The sequence below is a fragment of the Sphaerodactylus townsendi genome, linkage group LG06 (genome assembly GCF_021028975.2).
Source record: "Sphaerodactylus townsendi isolate TG3544 linkage group LG06, MPM_Stown_v2.3, whole genome shotgun sequence".
In the NCBI taxonomy this organism is placed as follows: domain Eukaryota; kingdom Metazoa; phylum Chordata; class Lepidosauria; order Squamata; family Sphaerodactylidae; genus Sphaerodactylus; species Sphaerodactylus townsendi.
Window position 1 is genome coordinate 129,349,999 of NC_059430.1, and position 14,272 is coordinate 129,364,270.

At 58.1% G+C, this 14,272-nt stretch overlaps 1 protein-coding gene across 1 annotated transcript in view; it reads left to right on the forward strand.

Moving 5' to 3' along the window:
* ACTN4 (actinin alpha 4) overlaps window positions 1–10,302 on the forward strand; it is a 30,109-nt gene extending 19,807 nt beyond the window's left edge. Inside the window, exons 4-9 of the mRNA XM_048501737.1 lie at window positions 2,036–2,144; window positions 3,436–3,576; window positions 5,348–5,530; window positions 5,664–5,798; window positions 7,138–7,317; window positions 9,634–10,302. Of these exons, the coding sequence (XP_048357694.1) occupies window positions 2,036–2,144; window positions 3,436–3,576; window positions 5,348–5,530; window positions 5,664–5,798; window positions 7,138–7,317; window positions 9,634–9,816 (931 nt within the window). The 3' untranslated portion in view covers window positions 9,817–10,302. The remainder of the gene's footprint in view (window positions 1–2,035; window positions 2,145–3,435; window positions 3,577–5,347; window positions 5,531–5,663; window positions 5,799–7,137; window positions 7,318–9,633) is intronic.
* The last annotated feature ends 3,970 nt before the right edge of the window (window positions 10,303–14,272 follow it).

Genomic DNA, 14,272 nt, shown 5'->3' on the forward strand with positions numbered 1-14,272 from the left:
TCTCTGCACTTTTTCTATCTCTTCGATATCCTTTTTGAGATGTGGCGACCAGAACTGAAGACAGGACTCCAAGTGCGGTCGCACCACTGCTTTATATAAGGGCATTTAAACCCCGCTGAGGCCAAATCACTCTGCTGTGGGACCTGGTGGTCGCTCAGTGTCTTGTTTCAACTGGGCCACTACCACAGAGATGATTTGTGGGTAGCAGCCCAGTTGATAGGCAGTGCCACCTGATTGCAAAACGGGGCGGGTGTGGGGGGGGTTAGCCCAAGGCTCATGGCTCAGCCCAAGGTTGCATTTCAGTGGGCTGAGAGTGCGTGGTTGCATTACTTACGTGGCGGAAAAACGAGGCAGCAGAAGGCAGGAGCGCCAGCGTGCTTTTTCGCAGTCACCACTTGTTCCGTGCCCCAAACTTCCTGGGGGACATGAGTGTTTGGGACCATTGAGGTTTCTCCAGTTTTGTGCAGGTGGGGCAGGACGAATCTCTCGGTGGCTTTTATTTTAGCCCAGGGGTCTGCAACCTGCAGCTCTCCAGATGTTCATGGACCACAATTCCCATCAGCCCCTGCCAGCAATGCCAATTGGCCAGGGTCTGAGGCAACTTGACGGAGTTGGGCTAAAACAGGTGTCTGCAACCTGCGGCTCTCCAGATGTTCATGGACTACAATTCCCATCAGCCCCTGCCACAGGTTGTAAACCCCTGTTTTAGCCCAACTCCGTCAAGTTGCCTCACACCCTGGCCAATTGGCCATGGTGGCAGGGGCTGATGGGAATTGTAGTCCATGAACATCTGGAGAGCCGCAGGTTGTAGACCCCTGTTTTAGCCCAACTCCGTCAAGTTGCCTCAGACCCTGGCCAATTGGCCATGGTAGCAGGGGCTGATGGGAATTGTAGTCCATGAACATCTGGAGAGCCGCAGGTTGTAGACCCCTGTTTTAGCCCAACTCCGTCAAGTTGCCTCAGACCCTGGCCAATTGGCCATGGTGGCAGGGGCTGATGGGAATTGTAGTCCATGAACATCTGGAGAGCCGCAGGTTGTAGACCCCTGTTTTAGCCCAACTCCGTCAAGTTGCCTCAGACCCTGGCCAATTGGCCATGGTAGCAGGGGCTGATGGGAATTGTAGTCCATGAACATCTGGAGAGCCGCAGGTTGTAGACCCCTGTTTTAGCCCAACTCCGTCAAATTGCCTCAGACCCTGGCCCCTCCACGGGCCTGTACTAGGAGGCCAATTTTTCACCTTTGTTTCTGGCGTGTGTAATTTCTTAGAGAACAAGCTCTCCTAAGACAGTGGTGGCGAGCCAATGGCACGGGTGCCAGAGGTGGCACTCAGAGCCCTCTCTGTGGGCACGCGTGCAACAGAGTTCGTCATGTGATAATAGGGTAATTATTTCAGGGAGATTATTAGCATTAAACCTAAGACCTAGTTTTGGGGAAGCAGTGTAGGTCACCCTGTTAAGCGCTGTTAAACCCCACTGATTTTCATGGGAAGAACTAAAGCATCGTCCTTTACCTGGGAGCGAGCTCGGTTGCTGGCAATGGGGCTTGCTTCTGAGTAAACCCTCCTAGGGTTGTGATTCACCTGTTCAAAGCGTTGCATACTTGCTTCAAAGCAAAGCCACCGACTACCACCAAGCTTACTCCTGAGTAACGCACGCCTCAGAGCCAACTGTTTTTTCTAAACTAAAAGTATTCCGGTTAAATTGCCGTGTTGGCACTTTGCAATAAATAAGTGGGTTTGGGGTTACAGTTTGGGCACTCGGCCTCGAAAAGGTTCGCCATCACTGTCCTAAGAGAAGGATCAGCCCGCCCACCACAGCCCCACATAAAAGCTGAGCATAATTCCAGCAGCACATCCCCCAGATTCAGACTCTGGTGCCATCTTTCCCCAAACAGGGGATTCCTTTGCGGTTTTTCTGCTCTGGTGACCCTTTGGATCCTCGTGGCTGCATGAAGGGGAGTCCTTTGAACGGGGACGCTACTGAGAGTCCCTCACAAATTTGGTTCTAACTCCCCCCTTTCCCCTCTTCCCCGCAGTGAGCTGGACTATTATGACTCCCCCAGCGTCAACGCCCGGTGCCAGAAGATTTGTGACCAGTGGGACTCGCTAGGATCCTTGACCCACACCAGGAGGGAGGCATTGGAGGTGAGTCAGAGAGTCTTTTTCTTTGGCCGGGGGGGGGGGCAGTCGCCGTGGTGAGGGAGCCCCTCATCTGTCTTCTTTCTTGAGAGCCAGCATGGCTTGGTGCGCAGGTGTCAAACTTGCGGCCCTCCAGATGTTATGAACTACAGTTCCCATCATCCCCTGCCAGCATCTGGCGGGGGATGATGGGAACTGTAGTCCATAACATCTGGAGGGCTGCAAGTTTGACACCTATGGCTTAGTGGTTAAGAGCAGCGGACTCTTACCTGGAGAACTGGGGGTTCTGTTCCCCACTCCTGACTGTGAGCAGCAGAGTCTAAACTGGAAAACTGTTGTCAGTTTCTCCACCTGAGCTACGGACTCTTATCTGGTGAACCAGGGTTTTTTCCCTGCTGCTCCACAAGAAGCCTGCTGGGTGACCTTGGGCCGGTCACAGTCCTCTCAGAACTCTCAGCCCCACCTGCCTCGCAAGGTGCCTGTTGTGAGGACGGAAGAGAAGGCAATCGTCAGCCGCTTTGAGACTCCTTAAAGAAGAAGAGTTTGGATTTATATCCCCCTCTCTCTCCTGCAGGAGACTCAAAGGGGCTGACAATCTCCTTGCCCTTCCCCCCTCGCAACAAACACCCTGTGAGGTAGGTGGGTCTGAGAGAGCTCCGAGAAGCTGTGACTAGCCCAAGGCCACCCAGCTGGCGTGTGGGGGAGTGCACAGGCTAATCTGAATTCCCCAGATAAGCCTCCACAGCTCAAGTGGCAGAGCTGGGAATCAAACCCGGTTCCTCCAGATTGGATACACGAGCTCTTAACCTCCTACGGCACTGCTGCGGCGGACTCTTACCTGGAGAATTGGGTGTTCTATTCCCCACTCCTGCCTGTGAGCAGCGGAGTCTAAACTGGAAAATGGGGTCATTTGCTCCACAAGAACGGCCGACTCTGTAATCTGTTGAGTTGAGTTTGTCTCCCCGCTCCTCCACAAAGAAGCCTGCTGGGTGACCTTGGGCCAGTCACAGTCCTCTCAGAACTCTCTCAGCCCCACCTGCCTCACAAGGTGCCGGTTGTGAGGACGGAAGTGAAGGCGATCGTCAGCCGCTTTGAGACTCCTTAAAGCACAGGTGTCAAACTCGCGGGCCTCCAGATATTATGGACTACAGTTCCCATCATCCCTTGCCAGCATGATTCTGGCAGGGGATGATGGGAACTGTAGTCCATAACATCTGGAGGCCCGTGAGTTTGACACCTGTGCCTTAAAGGGAGAGAAAGGCCGGGTATGAAAACCAACGTTTCTTCCGCCGCACAGAAAACGGAAAAGCAGCTGGAGACCATCGATCAGCTCCACCTGGAATATGCCAAGAGGGCGGCGCCTTTCAACAACTGGATGGAGAGCGCCATGGAGGACCTGCAGGACATGTTCATCGTCCACACCATCGAGGAGATCGAGGTAAGGGTGAAGGAAGAAGGGGCCCCATGGCTCAGGGAAGGAAGGACCCGTGGTTTAGGGCCAGAGTACATCCGTGGCATGTGGAGGGGTCCTAAATTCATTCCCTGGCATCGCAAGGGGATGTTGGGAAGGGCGTTTCCGTATCTCAGACCCTCCCAGTCAGAGGAGACCATGCGGGGATGGAAGGATGTAAAGGTCTGGTTCACTAATACGCAGCTTCATGAGTATTTCGGTCAGTTGCTAACTGATAGCCACCGATTTGGTATGCAGAAGGCCCTTGGTTTGGAGTTCAGCCTCTCATAAGAACATAAATAATGGTCCCGCATTCCTGTCTCTCCCAGTGGCCAGCCAGTTCTTCTCAGCGTCCAACAGTGGGGCATCGAGGCCAAGGCCTTCCCCTGGTATTGTCGAAGGCTTTCACGGCTGGACTCAACTGGTTGTTGTGGGCTTTCCAGGCTGTGTGGCCGTGGTCTGATAGAATGCCTAAATAAACTCAAAAATACACACGTTGCACTCTGGCTGTGTCTAATCTTATATATTAATCTTATATATAATTGAACAACTCAACACTTCTATTTGTATTTACATTTCCTTATTTCTCTGACAAGGTTCTTAAAAATACAGCATAAGTCTTCCAACTCTTATAACTAAACATAAATCATCACTTAGTCCATTCAATTCTCTATTCAGAAACAAAACTTCAGTTCCATATAGTCCATGTATCAATTCTGTAGGTTCTACATAGAAACGTCTCGCACGTATAGAACGTTTTTCGTGCGTCTTCCTCAGTATGCCAGTATGTTCAAACAACTTCCATCAGTTCTTTGAGGCTTCTAATGGGTATATCTGAAATTAAAATTACACAGATACATATATACTGAAATCACAATCATGCCTATTTCTCTATCTTTCTTGCACCAGTCCATTTCATCTGTCTTTCCTGCATCTTTTATTTTTATTACTCCCATTACTCACTGGCTCTCTGTTAAGAGTTGCCCGCTCCCATCTCTGCCTTCTGTTTGTCTTTCGCTGACTCATAGACTGAGCTACATGTAAGACAGCCTTAATTGAAACCAGCTGTCGTCGATCTTACAGATGACATGCGAAATCATTCTTTGTTAAGACCTATTCTATCTGTCTGGAATTTAAAGATATATCTATCTGAAGTTTTGTTTCTGAATAGAGTATTGAATGGACTAAGTGATTATTTATGTTTAGTTATAAGAGTTGGAAGACTTATGCTGTATTTTTAAGAACCTTGTCCGAGAAATAAGGAAATGTAAATACAAATAGAAGTGTTGAGTTGTTCAATTATATATAAGATTAATATATAAGATTAGACACAGCCAGAGTGCAACGTGTGTATTTTTGAGTTTATTTGGGCTAATGTTGACATTGCACTCTTAAAGATAGTTGGTGACTGATAGAATGCCTGTCACATCTACTGCACAAAATGACATATTGTTCTGATAAAGTTTGTTGTGAAAAACTATTACAAGATAAGGAGAATATTACTAAACGGGTAGCAAATTTCTGTCTATTCGTTATGAAAAAGAAAAAAAATGATCTGAATATGATATCCCCTTAGATATTTCTGTTTTGTTTAGTATTTTTATGGTGTTTGGTGTGTTTACAAAGTATAATGATATATAGATGGATAGTGCTGGAATACGGGAGAGAGATCTGCATTCTTGTTTTGTTGTAGATATTTTGGAGATTTGTAACATACCTGGTCATTGACTGTAAATAAAGTCTTCTTCTTCTCGCCCAGGGCTTGATCGCCGCCCACGTCCAGTTCAAATCCACCCTGCCTGATGCTGACAAAGAACGCGAGGCCATCCTAGGGATCCAGAGCGAGGCACAGCGGATCGCGGACTACAACAGTATCAAGCTCTCTGGGAACAACCCCTACACTTCGGTCACTCCGCAGATCATCAACTCCAAGTGGGAGCGGGTGCGTGGCAGGACGGGGCCACGCTCGTTGAGGCCCTGCTGGGCTGGCCGAGCAGAGGGGAGCAGTGGGCTCAGCTGGGAGGGGGGGAAGGCTTCGAGGGCGGGTTGCGTAACTGGCTCTGTTGACGGACCAGGTCCAGCAGTTGGTGCCAAAGAGGGACCACGCCCTCCAGGACGAGCAGAGCAAGCAGCAGTCCAACGAGCACCTCCGCCGGCAGTTTGCCAGCCAGGCGAACATTGTCGGGCCCTGGATCCAGACCAAGATGGAGGTAAGAGGGGCTCGTGGGCCCCGGGGGCGGGCGTGACAGTTTCCCTGGGGATCTCTCATCCAAGTACTCATCAGGGACGATCATGCTTAGAGCTGAACGGAGGAGCTTCGTCACGGCCTGCCCGAGTGTAGCAGACCTGCCCTTCCTCGGTGGTCTCCCATCCACGGACTAACCGGGGACAACCCTGCTTAGTTTATGACAGTGATGGCGAACCTATGGCACGGGTGCCAGAGGTGGCACTCGGAGCCCTCTCTGCAGGCACGCGCATACGCAGTTCGTCATGTGGGGGGGCGGAAAATCATCCCCCCCCCCCAAAAATCTAGGCTGGCCTGGGCCTCTGTGCGCGTGCCGTGGTGAGCAGGGAGGACTCGGCTGGCGGGCCTGGTGCCTGTGCTCTGGGTGTTTGCTGCCCGAGAGGGGGGTGGTGCAGAGGAGGCAGAGATGCTAGAGCGGCACAGAGCAGTGCGCGCGGGACTTGCTGGAGGCTACAGCAGGCTGGCCCCTGCTCGAGCGGGTGGGGCGGAGGAAGAGGGAGCCAACTTTGCGATAAATAAGTGGGGTTTGGGTTGCAATTTGGGTACTCGGTCTCAAAAAACCAGTTCGCCATCACTGGTTTATGAGATCTGGCTTGACTGGAATCACTACTTTTATTGATTGATTGATTGATTGATTGATTGATTGATTGATTGATTGATTGATTATTTATTTAAATTTATAGACCACCCAATCCCCAAGGGGCTCTGGGCGGTGCACACCATCATCTATGTACAATATATAAAAAGGGTCACAATAGTGACCGTATGCACTAAAATTCATTAAAACCATTTAAAACCATGGAAACAGCGGTCAAAAACAGTAACAATAAAAATGACGTCCCGCAACCCAATTCCTTTAAAAACCACCCCCAAAAGAAGGGAGCGACCAAACGCCTCCCTAAAAATAGCAATAAATATGCAAGAACAGATTATAAAAATAGGGAGCAAGAGAGCCAGGGAGCAAAGCAAAGAAGGGGGGCGCACCTCAGCGACTGGACACTCCAAAGGCCCGGCGGAACAACTCAGTCTTACAGGCCCTGCAGAATTCACCAAGGTCCCGCAGGGCCCAGACAGCTGGAGGAAGAGTGTTCCACCAGGCCGGGGCCAGGGCTGTGAAGGTCCTGGCCCGCGTGGAGGCCAGCCGCATCGTTGAGGGGCCAGGAACCACCAGCAAATTGGTCTCTGCCGAAATTTGAAACCTACACATGTTTTTCAAGGGCGTGCCAGCAGCCCTGCGGGTCGCCCGTGTTTCTCCCGCAAGCCGGGCTCAACTCTATGTCTTCTTCCCCTCTCTGCCCCGCTAGGAGATCGGGCGCATCTCCATCGAGATGAACGGCACCCTGGAGGACCAGCTGAACCACCTCAAGCAGTACGAGCAAAGCATCGTGGACTACAAGCCCAACATCGACCTGCTGGAGCAGCAGCACCAACTCATCCAAGAGGCCCTCATTTTCGACAACAAGCACACCAACTACACCATGGAGGTACAGGCGAGAGGGGAGCCCGTGACAGGCAGCCGCGAGCAGGCCACTCAGGGTGGGCTGTTGAGGGCAGGGCTGCCGTGACCAGGGTTTGATTTCCAGAACGAGGCAGGCAAGGGCCCAGAGGTCTTTATTCTGCCCCGTTCTAGTTCTGATACTGGAAAAATCAGACCAAGGGGGCTCAGGCCTTGTATGTCAACATCCAGGCTCTGCCAGCTCTTGGAGAGAAGTCATTTGCGGCAGGGGCAGGTACTGTCCACAAAGCCCAAAATTTGGGTTCCAGAGTGAGAAGCGTCAAACTTGTGCCTGAATAGTCATCTGATCTGCCGTAGTGTTCTGTGGCTTGTAGTCACGTAAGCCTCAGTGGGTGTAGTCGAGGGCCTGAAGGCAGGTCCTGGGAATTCTCTGCATGCTGGGAAATTTCCCCCCTGCAAAATGCTGTTCAGTGCCATGAAGTCACAAAAGATGTAAATTCATAGAGAGAAGAAGAAGAAGAGTTTGGATTTATATCCCCCCTTTCTCTCCTGCAGGAGACTCAAAGCGGCTGACAATCTCCTTGCCCTTCCCCCCTCACAACAAACACCCTGTGAGGTGGGTGGGGCTGAGAGAGCTCCAAGAAGCTGTGACTAGCCCAAGGTCACCCAGCTGGCGTGTGTGGGAGCGCACAGGCTAATCTGAATTGCCCAGATAAGCCTCCGCAGCTCAGGCGGCAGAGCTGGGAATCAAACCCGGTTCCTCCAGATTAGATACACGAGCTCTTAACCTCCTACGCCAGGAAAATTTGAGGCATCAGGAAAAGAAGCCAGTGCCTTGAGCGTGGGGCAGAGGGCCCCCCATTTAGCCATCTCAGTCTCTACCTCCCTTGGATCCCCCTGTCTGAAATTTCCGTGCTGCAAGGAAGGAGGCGGGGCTTTGACTTAGGGGCGGTGTCAAGGATCTAAGCTCCCTGCCTGGCTCCCGTCCATGAGTTCTTTTTTTGAACCAACACACAAACACCGTGCTAAAAAATAAATTGAAGGTTTATTTGAAAAAGAAAATCAAAGGCGGGTATAAAACAATAGCATACGGTGCGACCTATTAATAAAAATTACACGAGAATGAAATCAGCATCCCAATGATCATCTAATGTACTTATCATCCAATTAGCGTATTAGCGTAACCTTGGTTTCATAGAGCAAGCAAAGTTGTCAAATAGATCCATTAAAGCCAGCAGAATAACACGCAGGAGGCTCAGTGTTACCGAAAGGACTCAGAATCAAGATCAGAATGAATTATGAATGGTAACATGAGCTAAAATGATAAAGAAATGGCTCCCACATCAGGTGGTTACTCAAGAGCCAATCAGAGTCCAAATTAGGCAGACCACATCAGAATTCAATTCAGTTGTTCTCCCTATTCCAGGGGTAGGGAACCTGCGGCTCTCCAGATGTTCAGGAACTACAATTCCCATCAGCCTCTGTCAGCATGGCCAATTGGCCATACTGGTAGGGGCTGATGGGAATTGTAGTTCTATTTATCTAGGCTTACAAATTCCTGCCCTATTCTCAAAACTAAGAGATGACTCCACTGGCTAGGAATCATAGCCAATTGAGAGAATTTATTGTCATCAAGGTCATACCAGCCTAAATGCTGTGAAGGCCATTCCCTTTTTTCAAATACCAGCTGCAAGCGGTAAGCCTAAACAGCAGCAGTGGTGTAGTGGTTAAGAGCAGGTGCACTCTGATCTGAAGAACCGAGTTTGATTCCCTGCTCTACCACTTGAGCTGTGGAGGCTTATCTGGGGAACCAGATTAGCCTGTCCACTCCAACACATTCCAGCTGGGGTGACCTTGGGCTCGTCCAGGGGTCTGCAACCTGTGGCTCTCCAGATGTTCATGGACTACAAATCTCATCAGCCCCTGCCAGCATGATCAATTGGCCATGGGGAGACAATTGCAGACCCCTGGGCTAGTCACAGCTCTTCAGAGTTCTCTCAGCCCCACCCACCCACCTCTCAGGAGGAAGAGAAAGGAGATTGTGAGCCCCTTTGAGTCTCCTTACAGGAGAGAAAGGGGGGGGGTATTAATCCAAACTCCTCTTCCTCCTTCTTCCTCTTCTTCTGCTGTATCATAGAGGCCCACATCTATGGTCTTCAGGGGAGCTAAGTAAATTTTTGAAGTGAAATATACACAACCTCTTGACCAGCGGTCTGCCCAGGCCCATTTCCACAGAGAAGGACGGTCCCCCAGTATGATCGTTCCTCCTTGTTCTAGGCCCTGTGGGTTGAGTCGGTGGGTCCCCATTTCAAGGGTGGCGTTTCTCCTTGGCTTGCCTCCCCAGCACATCCGTGTCGGATGGGAGCAGCTCCTTACCACCATTGCCCGCACCATCAACGAAGTGGAGAACCAGATCCTGACCCGGGACGCCAAAGGGATCAGCCAGGAGCAGATGCAGGAGTTCCGGGCCTCTTTCAACCACTTCGACAAGGTAAACCTGGGTCATGTATGGGGATCGGGGGGATGACAGACAGCAACAGGTAGTGGAGTCCCGCACTAGTAGAGTGTGATGGTATGCCGTTTTCCTTCCGCCAGCCTCCATCTCTGCCTTTCTCCGCTTCCGTCCAGGATAGTGCTAGAATAGGGGTGTCTAACTGTGGCCCTCCAGATGTTCATGGACTATGATTCCCATCAGCCCCTGCCAGCATAATGTTGTCCTTCCAGCAGCCTCCATCTCTGCCTTTGTTTACCTCTGTCCAGGACAGAAAGTGCTAGAATAGGGGTGTCTAACTCTGGCCCTCCAGATGTTCATGGACTATGATTCCCATCAGCCTCTGCCAACATAATGTTGTCCTTCCACCAGCCTCCATCTCTGCCTTTGTCTACCTCTGTCCAGGGCAAAAAGTGCTAGAATAGGGTTTCAACTCTGGCCCTCCAGATGTTCATGGACTATGATTCCCATCAGCCCCTGCCAGCATAATGTTGTCCTTCCACCAGCCTCCATCTCTGCCTTTGTCTACCTCTGCCCAGGGCAGAAAGTGCTAGAATAGGGTTTCAACTCTGGCCCTCCAGATGTTCATGGGCCCCAGCTGGCAGGGGCTGATGGGAATCATAGTCCACGAACATCCAGAGGGCCAGAGTTTGACACCCCTGTGCTAAAGAGTCCCGGAGAGCCCTTCGTTCACTTTGAGATCGTTCACTGACAACGCACAATTGCGACACTGTGTTTAGCGCCTTCTCTTGCCCTTTTGCCAGTCAGCTCAAGGGGTGTGTGTCTTCTCCACTTTATGACCCTGTGACTAGCCTCTAGCTAAAAGAGTGTGATGTCCCCCAAGGTGGGCTGCACGGTGGAGTCAAGACTTGAATCCAGGGCTACCCAGTCTCGGTTTGACTTTAATCTGGCCGACTGCTGTTCTATGCTGTTTGACACCCGAGTCTCCTCTCCCGCTTTCCCTACATTCCGCCAGCAGAAAACGAGAAGCTTAGATCCAAAAAGGGGGAGGTGCCTCCCCCAACTTTCTTCAACTGCAGTCAGCTCCTCTGTGCCGTGAAATGCAGGGGCTGCACCTCGTTTTGGCCACGCCCTTCACGCGTCTGTGTGATTGGGCCACCTGAACGCCCGTCTCCACGTGGGCCCGCCCACTTCCTGAAAAAGCGGCACCCATGTGACGTGCCCCGGGGGATTTGTGCCTGAGTGAGGAGAACAATAAGAAGAGTTTGGATTTATATCCCCCCTTTCTCTCCTGCAGGAGACTCAAAGGGGCTGACAATCTCCTTGCCCTTCCCAACCCCTCAAACAAACACCCTGTGAGGTGGGTGAGGCTGAGAGAGCTCCGAGAAGCTGTGACTAGCCCAAGGTCACCCAGCTGGCGTGTGTGGGAGTGTACAGGCTAATCTGAATTCCCCAGATAAGCCTCCACAGCTCAGGCGGCAGAGCTGGGAATCAAACCCGGTTCCTCCAGATTAGATACATGAGCTCTTAGCCTCCTACGCCAGATATCAGGGAAGCTACCGCTGCCACCCTCACCTGGGTCGGTTCCACTTTGCAGTTGATCTTAGCAATGTGTTGTGCTGTTCGTAACTACTGTGGGTCGCACATCATGCCTTGTGCCCTGTGAAACTGCGAAGCCTGGTGTTTACTTGTTCGCCTTCCGGCTGCCGGGCAAGCCCCCTCTGGAGACCAGCAGTTGGCAGGACGCACAGTTCTGCTCCGCATGGAGGGAATTCGGTGTTTTTACTGCTGAGTGACTCAGCAGTTTCTCACTGCTCACGACTCCAGTTTCTCACTGCACATGAGTACTTCTCCCCAAGCTACCTGTGCCATCCATCCCTTGGCTGCCCTAAACACACAACTCTGCACAAACTGGTTCACGCATGCACAGGCACGTCACGGCCTGCAGACGCTCAGCAAAATGGGCCCAATGGGCACCCGCAGAACAGAGAGCACCACAGTGCCGGTGGCCAGCCTGTGTTGGCTCCTTTGTGCCCACAAGGTATTGATGAACCCTGCCCCTTTTGGGGGGGTCGCTGGGCCCGTGAGAACCAACCCTGCCTCTTTGGCACATAAAAGAGTGTTTTGAGGAGCACTTTCCTTCTCGATCTTCTGCAGAGGTAGAGCTGCAGCAGAGGCATCGCTGGGCCATACTGCGTCCAGTGCGCACTCTCTTCTCCGAAAAGAAAACCCCACCCGGCTGCCCTCCCGCCCCCTCCACGGCCAACCGCCCCCCCCACTTTAGTTCAGCCTGGAAAAGCGGCCTGTTCCCTTCAGGCTGAAAACGGCCTGGCGGGAACTACACTTCCCATGAGACCCCCCCCCCCCACCCCCCCCCGCCCCGGCCACCCCCAGGCCGCCCCCGCGCCCCCCCCCCCCCCGCCCCCCCCCCCCCCCCACCCCCAACCGGCCCCCCCCCCCCCCCGCCCCCCCCACCCCCCGCCCCCCCCCCACCCTCCCCCCCCCCCACCCCCCCCCCCCCCCACCCCCCCCCCCCCCCACCCCCCCCCCCCCCCACCCCCCCCCCCCCCCACCCCCCCCCCCCCCCACCCCCCCCCCCCCCCACCCCCCCCCCCCCCCACCCCCCCCCCCCCCCACCCCCCCCCCCCCCCACCCCCCCCCCCCCCCACCCCCCCCCCCCCCCACCCCCCCCCCCCCCCACCCCCCCCCCCCCCCACCCCCCCCCCCCCCCACCCCCCCCCCCCCCCACCCCCCCCCCCCCCCACCCCCCCCCCCCCCCACCCCCCCCCCCCCCCACCCCCCCCCCCCCCCACCCCCCCCCCCCCCCACCCCCCCCCCCCCCCACCCCCCCCCCCCCCCACCCCCCCCCCCCCCCACCCCCCCCCCCCCCCACCCCCCCCCCCCCCCACCCCCCCCCCCCCCCACCCCCCCCCCCCCCCACCCCCCCCCCCCCCCACCCCCCCCCCCCCCCACCCCCCCCCCCCCCCACCCCCCCCCCCCCCCACCCCCCCCCCCCCCCACCCCCCCCCCCCCCCACCCCCCCCCCCCCCCACCCCCCCCCCCCCCCACCCCCCCCCCCCCCCACCCCCCCCCCCCCCCACCCCCCCCCCCCCCCACCCCCCCCCCCCCCCACCCCCCCCCCCCCCCACCCCCCCCCCCCCCCACCCCCCCCCCCCCCCACCCCCCCCCCCCCCCACCCCCCCCCCCCCCCACCCCCCCCCCCCCCCACCCCCCCCCCCCCCCACCCCCCCCCCCCCCCACCCCCCCCCCCCCCCACCCCCCCCCCCCCCCACCCCCCCCCCCCCCCACCCCCCCCCCCCCCCACCCCCCCCCCCCCCCACCCCCCCCCCCCCCCACCCCCCCCCCCCCCCACCCCCCCCCCCCCCCACCCCCCCCCCCCCCCACCCCCCCCCCCCCCCACCCCCCCCCCCCCCCACCCCCCCCCCCCCCCACCCCCCCCCCCCCCCACCCCCCCCCCCCCCCACCCCCCCCCCCCCCCACCCCCCCCCCCCCCCACCCCCCCCCCCCCCCACCCCCCCCCCCCCCCACCCCCCCCCCCCCCCACCCCCCCCCCCCCCCACCCCCCCCCCCCCCCACCCCCCCCCCCCCCCACCCCCCCCCCCCCCCACCCCCCCCCCCCCCCACCCCCCCCCCCCCCCACCCCCCCCCCCCCCCACCCCCCCCCCCCCCCACCCCCCCCCCCCCCCACCCCCCCCCCCCCCCACCCCCCCCCCCCCCCACCCCCCCCCCCCCCCACCCCCCCCCCCCCCCACCCCCCCCCCCCCCCACCCCCCCCCCCCCCCACCCCCCCCCCCCCCCACCCCCCCCCCCCCCCACCCCCCCCCCCCCCCACCCCCCCCCCCCCCCACCCCCCCCCCCCCCCACCCCCCCCCCCCCCCACCCCCCCCCCCCCCCACCCCCCCCCCCCCCCACCCCCCCCCCCCCCCACCCCCCCCCCCCCCCACCCCCCCCCCCCCCCACCCCCCCCCCCCCCCACCCCCCCCCCCCCCCACCCCCCCCCCCCCCCACCCCCCCCCCCCCCCACCCCCCCCCCCCCCCACCCCCCCCCCCCCCCACCCCCCCCCCCCCCCACCCCCCCCCCCCCCCACCCCCCCCCCCCCCCACCCCCCCCCCCCCCCACCCCCCCCCCCCCCCACCCCCCCCCCCCCCCACCCCCCCCCCCCCCCACCCCCCCCCCCCCCCACCCCCCCCCCCCCCCACCCCCCCCCCCCCCCACCCCCCCCCCCCCCCACCCCCCCCCCCCCCCACCCCCCCCCCCCCCCACCCCCCCCCCCCCCCACCCCCCCCCCCCCCCACCCCCCCCCCCCCCCACCCCCCCCCCCCCCCACCCCCCCCCCCCCCCACCCCCCCCCCCCCCCACCCCCCCCCCCCCCCACCCCCCCCCCCCCCCACCCCCCCCCCCCCCCACCCCCCCCCCCCCCCACCCCCCCCCCCCCCCACCCCCCCCCCCCCCCACCCCCCCCCCCCCCCACCCCCCCCCCCCCCCACCCCCCCCCCCCCCCACCCCCCC